Genomic DNA, 19,572 nt, shown 5'->3' with positions numbered 1-19,572 from the left:
CAGGAGGGGAAGCCAAGGCTGAAGACTAGAACATTCTGGGTCAGACCTCAAGAGATGGGTGCTTCTGATTCCCTTGTTATTCATTCAACATTTACAGGCACTGTGCTGGGGCCTTTGGAAGTGTGACCTTGGTTCAACCCCCCATCACTCTATAAAATGGTTATTTTTAAGATCCCCGTTAGCAAGGGAAGAAACCAAAGCCTAAAGAAGGTAAACCACTTCTTCAAGGTCAGAGAGCAAATAGGTGGTGGAGCAAGGATTTGAACCCAGGTTGGTTTGACTGGATCTTTGGAAGTGACATTTGAACTGGGCTTTGGAGACTATCCAAGGAGATACCAGGCAAGGGAAAAAATGCTAATCTTTTCCATGTGCATGGTGTTTAGGGTTTATCTAGCACCCTCACTTTCTTTTAATCCTGTTTGTTCACATTCCAAGCTGGGTGGCTTGGATTGGGTCTAAGAAGAAAGACGGATTTTTATTTGTTTTTAATTTTGGAGAAGATGGGATCTCCACTTATCTACTGACAAGCCACCTCTAGGGACAGAGCCCTCTCTCTGTGCTGACTGGAGACCAGATACTAGGAGCTCCAATCCAGCCCAGAAATTTCTTCCCATGAACTTCTCTGCCCCTCCCCCCACCCCGGGACTTTCCTGCTAAATTCATTAATGATTCAATAACCTGGAAGATGAGGTTAAGTGATCTCTGAGGAATTCATCCCAAAGTTTCTTATTCCTTGAGACTCCAAAGTGAGGGTAACCTCAAGGAACATAGACCCCATTTCTCTCCTGCTTCTGGAGGCTTGGGAGAAGGATTGGCTCAAAATCAGCCCATTTCGGGTCTCAGAAGAGTCATTGGTGCAACCAGAATTTGGCATGCGAAGAGTGGAAGGTTTTAGCTACTTAATCCAGAGCAGTTTTGATGAGTGGGCAGGATGGACACCCAACTCAGCAACATGTCTGGGGGTTACGTGATATAAGGGAGATGAAATGTACTTCCTTCTGGGTTTTTGAACTGAGAGTAAGGAAACTTGAGTTCTAATCTCGTTCTGTCTCAAACTAGCTGTGTGACCCTTCTCTTCTCCAGAGGAAATGACAGAGTCCAAGCAATTACTGAAAAGTCCTGTCTAGCTCTAACATTCTATGATAATATCCTAGGTCCAAATGAGTTCAACTCCAGTGGGACCCAGTACAATGGTTATTTGTCTGATATAGTCAACAGAGCTTCAATCTCCTCATTTTCAGTAGGCTCAAAAAGGAGAAATGTCCCATCAGGGTCAAACAGCCTGCAGGTGATAGAACTGGATGGGAACCCAGCCTCCTAACTCCCCATTCAGTGCTGTTTCCTACCAGACCACGGGTCCTTGAAACTATAAGCTTAAGAAAGAAAGGGAGGCTCAGAGCATCACATAATTTGATGTGAGGAGACAGGAGCCTCCCTCCTGATGAAGTTGTCAGGGCAGGCCTTGTGAAAAGGTGGCTGTGAGCTCCTGGCACTGTCTCCTGAGAAACACGTCTAGTTTAATTCCTCCATGGACATCAGGCCAGTGCTTTTCAGAATGCCTCTCATGTACCTCCTGCTCCTTCATAGCCACTCCACTTTTACTTAAGTTCTACAAATTCTGAATTTTCAATTTCGTCAGAGCTAGACCATCAAGACAAAGCTTGCCAAGCAAATGAAGCATAATCAGGATTTCAAAAGAGAAATTGTAACCTACTTGAGACTCTTAAATGGTTTTATAAGGAGCCCTGGTGGTGCAGTGGTTAAGCACTGGGCTGCTAACCAGAAGGTCGGCAGTTTGAACCCACCAGCCGCTCCATGGAAGAAAGATATGGCAGCCTGCTGCCGTAAAGATTACAGCTTAGGAAACCCTGTGCAGCAATTCTACTCTGTCCTATAGATAAGAACTCTGTTCTTATCTATTTACTGAAATTGAGCCAGTAAGACTTTTGATTGACAGTATTCTTTTTTAAAAAGTCAGGTTGAATTATTGGCTATGCTTGAAAGTAAATCTGTATGTATTTAAAATTAAGAGCTAACCACTAACAACTGCCTTCTAAAAATTAGTCCAAAAACTCAAGAACTATAGTTACTTTAAAATGGTTTTTAAAACACATGAATTTGGAGTTTTATTCTCTTGTAGCAGGGGAGAGAGGGAAGTGCCTTTGCTTATATCTTTATGTCCGTGTTTGGCTGGCCAAGCCCTGTGGTGTGGTTAGAAGGAGATGAATTATCAGTACTTCACTGACAGACAAGGAAAAGCAAGCCTGAATTCATGAAACGATACTCTGAAGATCTAATCTTCAATCTAGGAAACTGTGTCGGTGTTCATTTTTGTGGTTTCACGTAATAGCCCGTATCTACCCCTGTAAATTATTTTACTTTACCTGTGACAATGAACGCGCCTTGCTCAGAACACTCACTCTGGTGTGAATGGGGCACATTATTTGGTTCACACCTCTCTCTGTCTAGTGGGCCCCTTTTTTGAGCATCACCTCAGGAAGGCAGATGCTCAGCCACTGCTCCAAAGGTGTGGGAGTCAGAAGAGAAGTGGGGCAAGGCCAGCCTGAGTGATTGGGAGCCAAGAAGCAGGGCTGGGGAGACAAGTTGCTTGGGACTTCTAAGCGGGGAAGAGACGTGATGGCAGAGTGAGCCAGTTTCTTCTTGGAGAGAAACAGGAACAGGAAAGATACTGGGGCCTCCCCCTTCCTCTGTTGCCAAACTGGGGCAAGGTGTGGAGGGCGTGCCCACAATGTCAGGTGCATCATTGTCAGTAAATGGGGAAACAATTTTCAGGGTGTCTCCCCTAGCAGGAGGAGCCCTGTTGGCACAGTGGGTTAAGAGCTCGGCTGCTAACCAAAAGGTTGGCAGTTCGAATCCACTAGCCATTCCTTGGAATCCCTATGTGGCAGTTGTACTCTGTCCTGTAGGGTCATTATGAGTCAGAATCGACTCAATGGCAACAAGTTTGGTTTTTGTTTTTTCCCTAGCAGGACCTACCTAAGTATTTGGTTCACTTTCCTCAGGGTACCCTAACAGTTCAGGGACTCTGGCTTAGAGACAGGAGTGAGGGAAAGAATCAGTACTCGTGGAGGGCTTGTTGCATACATGCATTAGCTCAACAATTTCTCATAAATACACTTTGAGGAATCGCTTGTTATTCCCATTTTGCAGATGAGGAAACTGAAGCTCAGAGAAGACAGTTAACTCAGCCAAAGTTACACAGCTAGTAGGCAGTCTTTATCACTGGTTCATGAATCATCGTATCTGAGTTTTAACTCAGGCTTCACTGCGAACTATCACCGGTACCCTGGGCTATTCAACAAACCTTTATGATTAAGAACATAAGTGAAAAGCCGTGTGGTGGGAAATGTTGTTGTTGTTGTTGTTAGGTGCCGTCGAGTTGTTTCTGACTCATAGCGACCCCATGCACAACAGAACAAAACACTGCCGAGTCCTGTGCCATCCTAAAAATCATTGTTATGCTTGAGCCCATGGTTGCAGCCACTGTGTCAATCCATCTCCTTGAGGGTCTTCCTCTTTTCCTCTGACCCATACTTTACCAAACATGACGTCCTTCTCTAGGGACCAGTCCCTCCTGACAACATGTCCAAAGTATGTAAGATGCAATCTTGCCATCCTTACTTCTAAAGAGCATTCTGGTTGTACTTCTTCCAAGACAAATTTGTTTGTTCTTTTGGCAGTCCATGGCATATTCAATATTCTTCACCAACACCACAAGTCAGAGGCATCAATTCTTCTTCGGTCTTCCTTATTTACTGTCCAGCTTTCACATGCATATGATGCGATTGAAAATACCAGGGCATGGGTCAGGTGCACCTTAGTCTTCAAGGTGACACCTTTGCTTTTCAACACTTTAAAGAGGTCCCTTGCAGCAGATTTGCCCAATGCAATGTGTCTTTTGATTTCTTGACTGCAGCTTCCATGGCCGTTGATTGTGGATCCAAGCAAAATGAAATCCTTGACAACTTCAGTCTTTTCTCCATTTATCATAATGTTGTTTATTGGTCCAGTTGTGAGGATTTTTGTTTTCTTGTGTGGGAAATAAAAAGATTGTATCCCTCCTTGCAGAAGAGACAAGCATGGACAAATAATAGCTGTAATAAAGGCAACACTGCACAGTACTACAGAGTCACTTTGCTTCTGAGCCAGGCCTTAGGTTACTCATCGGTAAAGTGCATGGGATGAACTGGTGCAAGCTTTTTCCATAAAGGGCCAGAAGTGAATAGTTTAGATTTTGCCAGCTGTCTGGTCTATTCGGCTCTGCCATTGTGGCATGAAGACAGCCACAGGCAACAAATAAGTGAACGGGAGTGGCCACATGATATTTTACAGAGAGCAACAGAATTTGCGGGTGTTTTCCTACCTGAACAAGTTGGAGACAAAAAAATCAGCAGGAAATTTATTCGCTCAGTGTTTCACCCACCTACCATCTGTACAGTTTCTGAGCTAGAGGGCCTTCTACCTTTTATGTTTTCTTGACTATCTAAAACTAGGTTAAAGGTTTTGTGGGAGTGATTCTAATCAGAATTCCCTAAAGAGTAAAAAAAAAAAAAAATTCCAGAAAAAAAAAAAAAGACAATATTGAGCATAGACACATAGTAATTATTTTTCAGTCTCTTTTGAGTCTGGTTAAAAAAAAATCAAAGCTAAAATTATTTCAGACCACATAGTCAAATTGACATGTATTGGTTATAAAGATGTTTTTTTTATGACCCCAGTAAGGAGCCCTGGTGGCCCAGCAGTTAAGTGCTCCTCTGTTAACTGAAAGGTCAGTGGTGCGAACCCACTAGCCACTCCATAAAGATAACAGCCTTGAAAACCTTGTGGGGCAGTTTCACTCTGTCCTGCGGGGTTGCTATGAGTCAGAATTGACTTGATGGCAGCGGGTTTGAGAGTTTTTTTTGAAGGAAATGTTCAATGTTTTTATAGTTATTAATACAGTCTAATTTAGCTCAGTTCTGAAAACTCGTACCTAGTTTTGAAGTGCTGAAGGTATTTTTCTGGCCTAAAACAACAAATATCTGACCTGCTTTGATCACAGAGCCATAAAAAGCAAACAAACAGCATGGCTGAGGTGCTAGCCTGACTGAAAACCTTATTTGTATATGAAGGACGACAAACTCTTTTTACAGAGAGAGTTTCAGACCGAGGTGACAGGTCACAGGATTGGCCAGGAAGGACCAGCCCTCTCCATGACTGTACGATCCGTGACAGCTGCATGGAGAGCCAGGGGCAAAAAGGATGCAAGGCAGGGAATGAGCCTGGGCCAGCTGCTTTGGAAACCTTGTACCCACATTATGCCCCCAAGAAAACCTCGCAATGTGAAGTTCTGGAGGAAACTCTGCCATTCTTTCCTCAATGAGGTTATTTTTTTCCCCTGTGGATTTTTTTTTTTGTTTGTTAAATTAAACAAACCCACCAAGCAGACAAACCTCCCTTGGGGCTGGGCCTAACCTTTCTTGTCGAAACCAAAAATCAAACCTGTTATTGAGTTGATTCCAACTCTTCGTGACCGAAATTCTCCATAGAGTTTTCTTGGCTGTAATCTTTATGGGAAGATCTCAGGGGACATCTAGCTCAATTGACATAACACGGTCTATAAAGAAAATGTTCTACATCTGACTGTGGTGAGTAGTGTCTGGGGTCTTAAAAGTGAGCGAGCGGCAGTCTAAGATATATCTACTGGTCCCATCCCAGCTGGATCAAAGGAGAATGAAGAAAACCAAAGACACAAGGGAAAGATTAGCCCAAAGGACTAATGGACCATGATTACCACAACCTATACCAGACTGATCCCAGAACAATTAGATGATACGCAGGTACCACCACCAACTGCTCTGGCAGGGATCACAATGGGGTCCTGGACAGAGTGGGAGAAAAATGTAGAACAAAATTCAAATTCACACACACAAAAAAGAAAAGACCAGACTTGCTGGTTGGACAGAGACTGGAAAAACCCCAAGAGTATGGCCCCTGGACACCCTTTTAGCTAAGTGCTGACATTCACTCTTCAGCCAAAGATTAGACAGATCTATAGGGCCAACAATAACACACACGAGGGACGTACTTCATAGCTCAATCATGTGTACAGGACTAATGGGTACAATAGCCCAAAAGCAAAGACTAGAAGGGAGGAAGGGACAGGGAAACTTGACGAATGGAAACAGGGAACCTGGGATGGAGAAGGGGAGAGTGTTGACGCATTGAGAGGTTGGCAACCAATGTTACAGAACAGTTTGTGTTTTAACTGTTTAATGAGAAGCTAACTGTAAATTTTCACCTAAAGTATAATAAAAAACAAAACAAAACAACTTTATGGAAGCAGATCGCCAGGACTGTCTTTCGTGGCACGGTTGAGTGGGTTCAAACCACCAACCTATCGTTGGCAGCCAAGCACAAACCATTTGCGCCACCCAGGGACCTCCTTTCTTGCCAGGGTGGACATTTATCCCGAGGGCTGCCCACCCTTGGCCTGTCCAGCCAGCTGACTGCTGTGAAGACAGGAGGGTGGAGACAGGAAGCACCCACAGGGCCCTTCCTGCCTCCACAGGCCCAGCCATGCAAGGCTCCAGGGGATCAGTGAGAGACAAACTCACAGAGCCATCCGAGCCTAGACCGAGGTGTTCCCTCCTTGGACCCCCTGAAGAATAGCCAGCTTTCCCTGATTGTCAGGAAAAGACAGTGAGTTGAATTTTGAATTTTAAGGTTTCTCTTCCTCAAAAATTTTCTTAAGCTTTCAGTGCCCACCTGCTGGTGGGTGCCAGCAGATGACAAAGTGAATGCATAGGAAACAAACAAGTATTAACAGAAAAACTTGAACATCTGATCATGGCTAGTCCCATAGCTTGTTGTTTTCACGGATAAGAGTTTGCTTGTAGTTGAGATTTTACAGTGCATTCTTACAACACAGGACTGTTTTTTCCTTGTCCATATGATGGAATTAAACATGAAATTAGAAATTTCATGGTGTTTCACAAAGAAGAGCTGTGCTGCCTAAATAAACGGGAAATATGAAACCAGCAGAAACGCTCTACAGTGTATGGGGGGATGGGCGCATAGATGATAAGTGAATAAAATAAACGAAACAGATACCATCAGAGTGTGACAAGTGCTGTGAAGGACACGGCAGTGCATGTCACGGAGAGTCACTGTCGATAGTGGGGCCCTTTAGTGAGTGAGGACCAGGGAGGGCTCTCAGAGGAGAAGCCCAAGCAGAGATCTGCAGAATGAGAAGGGAAACCACCCCATGCTCTTTGGGGAAGAGTGTTTCTGGAAGAAGGAACAGCATTTGCAAAAGCTCAGAGCTGGCAAAGAGCTTGCCATGTCAGTGGAAAAACATGCAGGCCAGTGTGGCTACTGAGTAAGGGGGAGAGTGGTCACAGGATGAGGCTGGAGAGGAGGGTCGGAGCTGATTCATGCAGGGCCCTGTGGATCAGATATGGAGTTGGAATTTTATATGAAGCACAACAGGGGGACGATGTAATACGAGTTATGTTTTTAGAAGGCCACTCCTGAACCACAGTGTAGAGACTGAATCCTAGATGTGCAAACGCAGAAGTAGGGAGACCAGTTAGGAGACTATTGAGGGCCTCCAGGCGACGGAGGGTGAGAAGGAGACACGTGTATATACTTGAGAGATATTTTGAAGACAGAACCAGCTACGCTTGGTGATGGAGGTGAATATAGAGGGTGAGAATGCAGAAGTCAAGGATGCTGTCAAGGTGTTTCGCTTGAGGAGCAGGGTGGATGGTGGTGCCATCTACAGAGAAAAGGGAGACTTTTGGAAGAATGGGTTGAGGGAGAATCGAGTTCCTACTCTGGCATGGTGAATTACAGGTTATGGTCACCTCAATGTAGATATGTCCAAGAGGCAGTCGTAACAATGGGCCTGAAGCCCAGGAACAAGGTCTGGGCTTTGTGAAGTTTGTGACTCACCAACAAATATATGGTAAAGTCAAGGACTGGCTGATGCTACTCCGAGAGTGTGGTAGAAGATAAGACAGCCTAGGATTAAGCTTTGAAGAACTCCAACGTTCATTATGTCAGTAAACACTTACAGAATAGCTTTGTGTGAGGCACTGCATAGGGCCTAGGGACAGGGGATAAGTAAGGAATAACCTCAGCCCTCAAGGAGCTCAGCCTAGTGGAGGAGCTGAAGTTGACTCAGGTTTTCTGGGGCCTGACATTTACTTTAAGAAAAAGAATATAAGATTATTGCTACAAAACTAGGCACAAGGCTTTGAAAGGAATTTGTGCAGCGGAGAGGTGGGCCCTGAAGCTTAAGTGTCATCAGTGTCAGGGTAAATCCTCCTTTATGGGGAAGACAGAGAAATGAAAGCAATAGTTGCAATAATATGTGATGAGCTAATGATATAGGTAAGCGTGGAGGGATTTAGTACTGCAGAGAGTGGTGTTTCAACAGACCAGAGAATCAGGGAAGGCTTCCTAGAGGTGGTGATGCTTAGCTGGATCTTGACTAAAGAAAGGGTAGTGGGTCTTCTAGGCATGTGGGAAGGCCAGGAACATACAGTGTGAAGAGACTATAGCTGTGCTGTCCAGTATGGTAGCCACCAACCACATGTCACTATTGAGCAGTTGAAATGTGGCCAGTCTGAATCGAGATATGCTTAAGTGTAAAATTTGCACCAGATTTCAAAGGCTTAATATGAAAAAGAAAAAAAAAATTCTAAAAGATCTGTTAATAATTTTTTATACTAATTATATGTTGGAATTATATATTTTTCAAATTTTTATTGTGCTTTAAGTGAAAGTTTACAAATCAAGTCAGTCTCTCATACAAAAATCTTATATACACCTTGCTATATACTCCTAGTTGCTCTCCCCCTAATGAGACAGCACACTCCTTCTCTCTACTCTCTATTTTCATGATCAAGAATTGTAATATCTTTATATATTGAGTTAAGTAAAATATATTGTTAAAATTTTCACCTGTTCTTTTTTACTTTAAAAAATGTGGCTACTAAACAATTTGAAATTACCTATGTGGCTTGCACTGTATTTCTGATGGACAGTGAGACTGTATTTGGCGATGGGCCAAAGTCAAGAGGCCCCTCCTGGAGTGTAAGGGTGAAGGCTGGACTCAGACAGAGGGCTCAGGAAATATTTGTTGAATGAGTGTTAACAACAACAACCAAAAATCACAGACAAAAATGTGTGGTTCAGGAAATGAGTTGTGGGTGGTTTAGAAGGGGACAGGTCAATGATTAACTGCTGCATCAGTGGGAAATAGAAATTGCAGGTCAGGAGGAGCGGCCCCTGAACAACTGCCATGGTTTGCCATCCTAGGTCCCCAGAGAACAGCTGCGAGGGATCCCATGGCTCCTCCTTAGCCAGGTGCTGGGTGTCTGGCTATGGTGAAGATAGCCTCTTCGTGTTCTTCAGCCCCTTTGCTAATTTTTGGGAGGAGAAAGAGGAGGTAGGGACGATTAGACTGAAGAAAGAAGAGGGAGAAGGGTCTCATTTCTTTATGCTAAGATAAAGAAATGAGATTTAGTTAAAAAAATATGATGCAGGTTAGGAGATTGGGGTTCTGTCACTAGCTTTGTGACTGTTGGCAAGTCACAGAACTTTTCTGCATTTGTTTCCTCATCTGTCAAAATAGCAGTATTAATACCAGCCTTGTCCAAACAATATAGAGAACCAAGCTTATTAGTGGTTACCAGGGGTGGTGGGGAGGAGAAAAAGGGGGGTTAATGGTGTTGGAAAAATCACATTGACTAAGGGTAGGGTTGCACAGCAGATTATTGTAATTACTGTCAGTAAGTTGTACACCTGTAAAAAGTTGAATTGACAAAAGTTCTGTGATAGATGTATTTACAATGACACACACACACAAAAAAAACAGTAGCTGCTGAGGCTGCTTATGTACAATCCAACACCTCATGGGATTTGGTTCCTTGGTTTGGAGGTTTAGGGTCATAGTTCATTGCATAGTGTCTGAGATCTTAAAAGCTTGCAACTGGCCATTCAAGGCACAACAGTTGGTCTCTATTTACCTGGAGCAACAGAGGAAGAAGAGTCAGGAATAGGAGGAGGATACGGAATGTGTGGATAATTGCCTCCATGAACAACTGCCTCCTTTGCTATGACACCAGAAGAACTGGATGGTGCCCAGCCACTATTACTAAACATTTTCATCAAAGATTCCATAGAAGAATCCTGATCAAGAGGGGGAAAACACAGAACAGAATTTCAAATTCTCATGGACTCTAGACCTTCTGGAACCATGGAGGTGGATGAATCCCTGAAACTATTGCCCTGAGGTAATCTTTAAACCTTAAACCAAAAATATCCCACAAAGTCATCTTAAAACCAATACATCTTAAAACCAATAGTTTAGCTTAATTTGTAGAAAAGGTCTGCCTTGAGCATTATGCTCTTTTAAGAACTATCTAAAAAAAAAATATAGGGTCAAATTGACAACAGCAACATGAAAGATTAGATAGGAACCTTAGAGGGCAATGAGTTTATGTTAATGAGGGAGAACAACTCAAAAAAGGAGGGTGAGAATGGTTGAACAACTCAAAGAATGTAATCAATGTCTCTAAACTGTATATGCAGAAACTGTTGAAAAAAATATTAGCCTTGTTTATTTCACAGTTGTAATCTCAAATGAAGAAATGAATGTGAAGCACTTCAGAAAAGTTAGAAGTGCTTAGTGAGGTTCAAAGATACTAATATGTGCAATGAACCATAAACCCACAGAGAAGTTGTCAGGGGTGTGCACCATGGGGCAAAGGCCTGTCTACCCCGCTCCCCTCCTACCCCATGGACAGAACCAGCCATCCCAAAGAGGGCATGGGACTGGCCCTTCACAGTTTTTTCCTCTGAGTACTTGATGGCAACAGGTTTGGTTTTGGTTCGGTTTAGAGCAGTAGGTTGGAGATGATAAAGATGGCAGGGGCATTGTTCCTATGCCGCAGTAAACTCACAGGTGTGTCATGGAAGAGTTGGGGGATTTGTTCAGGAAATTCACAGTGCCCCCTTCATATTCAGCTTACTTATTTCTGCTCTTTCATTCATTTCTATGCTCATTTATTCAACAAATGTTTGTCCTCACACCCAAATCTTCCCATCCTTCAAAGCTTCCTCAAATTCCGCCTACTGCAGGAAGCCTTCCTTCCCCATCCCATCCCAGCCGCACCTTTCATGTGGCTGTGTATTCAGTAGTCTCAATTCCCTTTGGCCATAGAATTCATGTCCTAAATACCTTTGTATTACTACAACCACCAGCATGGCACCATGTAAATAGCAGGTGCTCGGTAAGTAAGAATGAATGAATTGGGTGAATGGGCAGGTGGCCCTGGAGCAGTCAGTATTTCCTCTATTTTTCTGAGCAGAACAGAGAAGGGAGTGTAGCAATTCCAGCTCTGGTCCTGGCCATAGGGGTTGGTAGGGTGGGGTAGGCAATGAGAAGTTGAGCCATTAGTGACCCTGCTGCCTAGCAAGAGCACTAGAAGCCACTTTGGTGTATCCACTCATTAAACTCACCTTTGCTAAGTGCCTACTGTATGAGACATGCTGCTATAGGATAGGGGAGCAAAGAAGACTATATCCTAACCTCACTACATGGCAAAAAAGAAAAAAAACAGTGAAGTCTAGCTGGGTAGATGATTTACGTATGTGAAAAGTTAAACAATGATATTAGAAAAACAACAAGGAAGACAATGTAAACGGTATTACAAGTCAGAAAATCAAGTGGCAAGCAAGCGGTGCAGACAGAAAACGCTGTGGACTTGACTTTTCATCCTGAATTTTGGAGGGCTGTCATGTTTCCCAGCTGGCTGTCCTACAGCTTCCCCAGGACGGTGGCTCCTATCTGATGACACAGCCAGATCTCGGCATCACAATGTGTGCTCGGTGTTCCAGTGCAGCGTCCAGGGAGAGAGGATCGCGTGAGCTGGAAGGGCTAGAGGGGAAAGCTTTCTATTATACAAGAATTCATCCTAGAATCTTCTGGCAGCTGGATAGGATTTGGGTAGGCAGGCAACGAGAAGGCATTTTAGGAAAGGGAAGAGGTGTGAGCAAGGGAGCAGGAGTTGGAATAGATGAGGTACATTAGAGTTCATTCATTCATTCATTCAACAAATATTTATTGAACCTTTGCTAAGTGGTGGGCAGTGTTCTGGTCTTCAAGGTGCTAGCAGGGCAATCAAGTTATTTGTATGTTTATTAACATAAACTAAATGGAGGAAAATGCTATGCAGGAAAAGAACAGGAGTCTATAAAAGAGTATCATACGGACTCCTAGCTTCCCAGAGGAAGTGACGTTTCAGTGGGGACCTGAAGTGTAAGGAATGGGGAGCAATCCTGTGAAGAGGGTTTTGAAGTGGGTAAAGAGCATGGCACACTGGAGGAACTGGAGGCAGTCAATGTTGCTAGACCCTAGTCAGTGGACACATTTGACTGTGTGTGGCTGCAGCCAGATGTGGAAGGCCAAGCCAGGGCGCAGGGAGGCTGGACATGTGAAAACATATTCTGAGACCAGGTTATCTCCAGGAATGCTTCTGTGTTCCAATCTGAGGGCTTCCCTGGAAAAAGAGGGAAGTAGGGAGAAAGAGTGAGGGTCTGTCCCTGACATCTCGACATCTCGTGACTTTTGTCCCTGTTTGCAGCCAGGCAATGGGGCCGTTGCGGTGGATGAGCCACAAGATATCAAGAAGCTGAAGGTGGGTGCTGTGTAGAGTCTGCCCAGTGGGGACACTGCAGGGTCTTTCTCAGCTGACAACCCCAGACCCAGGGCCCTGCAGCCCTGATGCTGAAGGTCATAGGCTGTGATCCAGCTTCTGGGAGTGCTGCCAGGGTGGGCAGGGAAGGCGGGGGCTCCTTTACCAGAGGGACTTGCACCTTGGGTAAGGAAGTGCTGGTTTGGGAGCTGTGTCTGAAATGTCACTAGCTTGCCCTATGGCCTTGGCAGGTCCCTGACCTCTGGGCCTCTAATTCTGCATCTGTAAAATGACTGTTTGGACTAGATGAACTCAAGTCCTGCTTACTGTCTGGAATTCTGTGCTTGTATGATCGAAAAGTGTAGCGCTGGAATGGCCCAGAACTAAGAAAAAGAAAGGAGGGGCACCGGACAGACGTGTGAGGCTTCTGAAAAGCTGTTTCTTGGCTGTTGTATGGGGTATCTGGGAAGAATTACTGGAACATTTGAGAGGCGAGGCTGGGACCCTCCACTCTGGCCTGAAACCTCCATCCAAAGTAAATCCCTAGGCCTGCTGTGAAGTACTGTGTTTCTACAGCCACTAGATGGCAGAAGAGTTCAGAATGAGAGGGATTGGGAGGCAAGAGGAGACAGAGATGGAAAGATTGTGTGAGTAGAGAGAAAGATATTGACTGAGTAGATGATATTTCTATGTGTGCCACTACAGTATATGTGTGTCTGTAAGTACACATGGGTGTGTTTGTGTATGAGTGTGTCTGTGAAGGTTTCTGAGCACGTGGGTGGCAAAGAACTGGACTGGGGGTCAGAAGCCCTGGGTGCTGGTCTTAACTCTTTCATTTACTCCCCAAGTGATCTTGGGTAAGCCCCATGGCCTCTTTGGGTTTTCCTTTCTTTTGGTGTAAAATGGGGATCATAAACTTGGGTATCTCATGGGGTGATGATAAACATTATAGTGCTTGTCACTAACTGTGAAGAGCTGTGGCCATGTGCAGTGGGCCCACTTTATAGCTCTGTCTATGTGGTATCTGCATGAGTATGTCTTTCTGGGTGGGTGTACTTGTGGGGATGGACAAGCCCTTGGTAACGTGGTATCTTTAATACGCATCATCTGCTTCGAGTTGAGATCTTAAGGAATTATTCAGTTTATAGAATCAGCCAGTTACGGAAGGAAAAGCTGAAAGGTGGCTGAGAAAGAAAGCCATGTAACTCTCCTGGTTTGAGGCCAAGGAAGAAGGGAGGCCAGGATTAGGCTTCTGTGTGTTCTCCCTGATCTCTACGGGAGGGAGGCAGGGTTAGTGGGGCTTGTGTGGGGCTTCTCCCCCGGCCTGAGCAGGGGCCCGCTGAGGCCTGTGTGGCTGTCTCTCTCCTTGCTCAGCTCCCATCTGTGCTGACCCGAGGGAGCAGCTCTGCCTCACTGCACAACAGCACCATCCGCACCACCATCTACCAGCTCATGATCCACAGCCTGGAACCCCTGGGGGAAGGTAAGCAAGGCCTGCCCAGACCTGCGGGTCTGCCCTCTTTACCTTTTCCTCTGCAGCTGGGGATGAACTGGGACCTACGGACCTGAGAGGCAGTGGGTGGGTGGCGGTGGGAGTGGAAAGAGAGAGCAAAGAGTGGGTGGTGAAAGACAGTTTGGGAAACAGGGTAGAGACAAAGACAGACAGGGGAGTTACTAAGAGAGGGCCACAAGCAACCCCGACCAAGGAACACAGGGGTATCCACATCCCACTCCCTCCCTGCCTCAGTGTCCCTCCATAGAAGATGAAGTGTTCACCTGGCCATTAGTGAGGCCATGAGTGCCATGTGCCCTGCACTGGTCTGGGGCCACCCTCAGTGATTTCCCCACAAAGCCTGCTGCCCATGGAGGGCTCAGTGCCTGACAGAGAGTCTCCAGCCAGGGCCTCTTCTGGGGGCATCTGTTATAGGGCCACATAGTCCGGAGCTCTGAGTAGCACTGCCTCCTGCTGTATATTCAGTTCTGGAGCTTGAGGAAGACTGTTATCCCCTCCCTCAGATAGGAATCCAACAGGGCACCCTGGGAGCTGCCAAGACCACTTCTGAGAGTGGTGAGGGTGGGGACAGGGTCCAAAGTGCCAAGGTGGCTGATGTTCCACTTTGACAAATGATGGGGCAGCTGAGAATCCCACCATCCACCTTACCAAGTCTTGCCTTCTGCCCCCTTTTCCAGAGAGCTGCTTCCATGCAGTGCAGTAAATTACTGAATACAGCCCTTCTAGCCATTGGTGGTCTTCTGATTCTCCCAAAATGATTGGGTGGGGCTATGCAAATAATGTGCTTGTGGCCCACGAAGGGAATTGGACAGCTTGCTAACAATGCAAATAAGGTGTATGGAAACCTAACAAGGGAATTGGTCAGTTTTGCCACTCCAAAGGGAGCCAATTCCAGAAGCGGAAGGGGGACCTCACGACTACCAAGAAGAAGAGCTGGGATCAGAGTGTGTCCTTTGGACCCAGGGTCCTTGCGCTGAGAACCTCCTACGCCTGGGAGACAGAGAGAGAGAGAGCTGTAACATTGGAGATGGCATGAGATGGCAAGATGTAGCAGTAGAGAGACGGCAGCAGCAGCAGAACCAGGCGACCAGTGCAGGATGGCACAGTGGCCTCCTGGCCTACGGAGGGAGCAGCTACAGTGGATGTGCTGACCCATGGAGTGAGAGAACTGAGCGCCTTTGGGCAGGAGGCTTCCAGGCAGAGTGGGGTGCCTCTGGGTGCTTATTGGCAGAGCTAAAGAGCTTTGTAACACTTGCCTGAGCAGGGCAGAGGCTAGGCTGAGGGACGAAAGGCCTGAAGGTTGAGGGGCTGAGGAGCCGAAGACCCGAGAGAGAGCCCTGCCTGTGGGAGCACCCAAGAAGCTGTCCTGTTGGAAGAATTGTATCCTGAGTCATTCCTGACTCTGAATTGTAACCTGTTAAGTCCCTAATAAACCCCATAATTGTTACTATGGTCTGTGAGTTCTGTGGGGCATTGCAACAAATTATCAAACCCAGCAGAGAAGTAGAGAGTGCTGTGGGAAGGACGGCTGGCGTCAGAATTGGTAAAAACATTGGAGAGAGGAGGTATGTTTGACCTGAACCTCACAGGAGTCAACTTTGGACTGGTGCTGATGGTGATTTTTTCTTCTCCCCCTTGTGAAGTTAGACGATAAGGTCTGAAGCTGCCGTGCCATTTTTGCACCCCAATATGCTTCTCAGGTGCCTACAGAGCACCCCTAAAGTACTCTCCTGCACTGTTTGGGCCTCTTCCTCTCTGGGAATCTGGAGCAGAACTGGGAGCCCAGGCAGGAGGCCCATCAAGGAAAGGTGGCCTTTGGACAGAAGCCAAGGGGTCAGAGTGCATTTGGGCAGAGGACTGAGGAATGAGCTATGATACCAGAGACTGACCCATGAGCCTTGGGGGCACCTCCACTGACTTTTCTGGTTTTTCAGGGACAAATTTAGGAGGCTCAGAACTTTCCTTAGGCCCTGAAGTGTCCTTTTCAGATACCATATTGAGTTGTTGGGTGCAAAGAGATTGATCTCTTTTATATGGCCTTTCTTGGCATGGTCTTGTAACTCCCACCAAATGACTGGGTGGAACTATGCAAGTAAGATGCTTGTGGCCCACCAAGGGGATTGGATAGATTGGTAATAATGCACCCTTGTGAGGATGGAAACCCTTGTGGCGTAGTGGTTAAGTGCTATGGCTGCTAATCAAAAGGTAGACAGTTCAAATCCACCAGGTGCTCCTTGGAAACTCTATAGGGCAGTTCTACTCTGTCCTATAGTGTCACTATGAGTCAGAATCGACTCGATGGTGTGGGTTTGGCAGTGGGTTTGGGGATGGAGTCATGCAAATAAGGTGTATGGAACCCTAGTGAGGAGGATTGGTCAGTTTTGCCATCCCACTAGGGCTTAAAATGAGCCATCCCAGAGGTGGAAAGGGGAGACTTCACTATCACTAAGAAAGAAGAGCCAGGAGTGGAACACATCCTTTGGATCTAGAGTCCCTATGCTGGGAACCTCCTAGATCCAGGAGACAGAGAGAGCTCTAACACTGGAAATGGCATGAGACGGCGAGAAGCAGTGAGTGGCAGAGAAATGGGAGCAGCAAAACCAGGAGACCAGTGCAAGACACAGTGGGCTTCCCAGCCCATGGAGTAAGGTGGCTATCGTGAGTGTACCGACCTACAAAACGAAAGAGCTGAGCACCTTTGGGCTGGAGGCTTACTGGCAGAGTGGAGCGCCTCCGGGTACTTGTTGGCGAAGCTAGGGTCGCCAACCCAAGGAGTGAAAGAGCTGAGTGCCTTCGGGCCGAAGCTTACTCACAGAGTAGGGTGTCCCTGGGTACTTATCACCAGAGCTAAAGAGCTTTATCACATTTGTCCAAGTAGGCAGAGGTGGAGAAGGCGAGGGCCAGAGAGAGGCCTGCTTGCAGCATGGCTGAGAAGAAGCTGTCCTGATGAGGAACTCTATCCTGAGTCATTCCTGATCCTGAATTGTAACCTGTTACTTCTCTAATAAATCTCATAATTGTGAGTGTAGTCTGTGAGTTCTGAGTGGCTATTGTGATGAATTATCGAATCTAGCAAACAAGTACAGAGTGCTGTGGGAGGGACGGCTGGTGCCAGAATTGGTAAATAGGTTGGAGGGAAGAGGTATGTCTGACCTCTACCTCACAGGAATCAACCTTGGGCTGATGATCTTAATTCTCTCTCCTCCCCCTTATAAAGTTAGAAGAGGTCAAATGCCCCCGGGCCACCATGTTTTTTTTTTTTACATTGGGTGTTTAAAACAAGCATATCGTACTGTGAAAAGCAGAGTCAAAGACAAGGTGATCGAATGTTCCTCAAGGTGACCCTCAGCAGACATCATGAGAGAGGCCACCCCAAGTTTCAGCTCTAAAAGAATGGTACCCCTTGGGTTTCAAGAACTAAGTCTGCAGCACCTGGCAGCCTGGCCCAGTGGGTGCCCAGCCAGGCCCAGTGAAGGAAGCTGTGTCTCTTGGCCATGCTTGACCACTCCCTGAGGAATCACTGATTTTAGCTAAGTCCTGAAGATAAAGACCTTCTCTTGAATGGGATGGCAGTTCTCCCTGCCTTGGGCACTTCCATGGCCAGCAGCCGCCAGCTGGCCTGCTTGTCCTAACAGGATTATGGGATGTCCAGGCCAGGCTGAGGTCAGAGAAGATTGATACTAAGGAGATGATCCAGCCACACTGAGGACTGGCCTGGAGAGGCCGTGTGAGGAGATCAACACCGGGGGGAACCCACTACAGTTGTCCCAGGAAGTCAAGCATGCTCGGGATGTTGTGTGTGGCATCGCATGGAAAGACCTCACAGTGAACACTGCGCTGCCATGCTGTGGGATGCAGTCGTCATAGAAACCACTACCCTGGTTCTAGATCCTGAGGCTCTGTCAAGGGGGGCTGGGACCACGCCGGACTGTGATGAGGGTCCTGGTTCCTGGGGTTTTCCAGATACCTGTTTGTGTTTCCATGTGCTGTCTCCAAATGGTGGGCCAGATGTGTCCACCCTTTCCAGATGTTCCAGTTCTTTCCACAGAGCTGGTCATTGGAAGAGAATGTCTTGTGGTCTGAGCTCTCTCCTTTCCCATGAAGGGGCTTTTCTTCTCTAACATCCTTTGTCCCTTCTGGTGATTTCACTGGGGATTGTGCATGTGTGTGTAAGAGTATGTGTGTGTGCAGGTGTGTGTGTGAGGGAGCACAAGAAAGAGAGAGACAGGGAGTCAGCCAGAGACAGGGACCGACTCTGCAGCTGACCTGATTTCCTTAGTAGGGAGTGAGAATCCAGGGTGTACGAGAGATGAGACTACAGAGCCTGCTTGGTTTATGCTGGGGGGCGCTGGAGTTGTCTGGGTGAAGGAGGCAGTGGAGCATTGGCTTCCTGACACCTCAGTTCTGACGAGGACCTCCTGATAGTTCATTCTAATGAGGTCCCCTAGGCAGGCCACCAGGATACTGCGAGGGACCACACGTGCCATAGTGGTCATGCTGTGGGATGGAGCCCGTTTCCAGAGGCAGCGGCAGCTGCAGCAGCTCAGAGTTTAGGAGACAGGTTGAGAGGAGGAAATTCCAGGCTGATTGATTACCTGTTTTCTGCCAACCCTGGCCCCAGGTAGAGGCTTTGATCTACCCAGGTTCCCAGGTTGCACCTCCTCAGTTTCTGCATCTGTATGGTGGGCTAGCGATCTTCAGGGTGTCTTCTAACTCAGCCCTCTGGAATGCGGGGCCTGGTCTCTGCAGAGTTGCTTCCTGGGCAGGACAGATGCTCTCAATTTGCTGTTGTTGTTAGGTGCCGTCAAGCTGGTTCCGACTCAAAGACCCTGTGTACAACAGAATGAAAAACTGCGAGGTCCTGTGCCATCCTCACAATCATTGCTATGCTTGAGCCCATTGTTGCAGCCACTGTGTCAGTCTACTTCATTGAGGGTCTTCCTGTCTTTCACTGACCCTTTCAACTACCACCGTCAACTTATCATTGTCCTTGTTGTTACAGCTAAAACTTATATGCTGCTTTCTAGGTGCCAGGCACTGATTCAAGCACAGTCCTGCATGAATTCATTTCCTCCTCACAATGACTCTAAATGTTTTACAGATGAAGACTCTGAGGTACAGAGAAGTGAAGGAATCACACAGCTTGGTCCGCAGCTAGCAAGCAGCAGAACTAGGATTCAAGCCCGGGCCATCTGGCTCCAAAGTGTGTGCTAACATAACAATATGGGTGATGCTGGCACTTGGCAGCGATTGAAACATTTTTGTTTATTTTGTCTCATGGTCACTCATGTCAGTGCTCTGCATATGTCATGGTGTATGCTGCCTTTCAGAGTGAGCACACTAAGGCTTAGA

At 46.5% G+C, this 19,572-nt stretch overlaps 1 protein-coding gene across 1 annotated transcript in view; it reads left to right on the top strand.

Annotated features, from left to right (window-relative positions):
- Positions 1-19,572, top strand: part of SLC24A1 (solute carrier family 24 member 1) — a 34,188-nt gene that overhangs the window by 2,052 nt on the left and 12,564 nt on the right. The window contains exons 2-3 of the mRNA XM_023558354.2: positions 12,657-12,710; positions 14,082-14,190. Coding sequence (XP_023414122.2) covers positions 12,657-12,710; positions 14,082-14,190 — 163 coding nt within the window. The remainder of the gene's footprint in view (positions 1-12,656; positions 12,711-14,081; positions 14,191-19,572) is intronic.

Source organism: Loxodonta africana, chromosome 13 (genome assembly GCF_030014295.1).
Source record: "Loxodonta africana isolate mLoxAfr1 chromosome 13, mLoxAfr1.hap2, whole genome shotgun sequence".
NCBI classification, from domain to species: Eukaryota; Metazoa; Chordata; class Mammalia; order Proboscidea; family Elephantidae; genus Loxodonta; species Loxodonta africana.
This window is presented reverse-complemented; position numbering and strand designations above follow the sequence as displayed.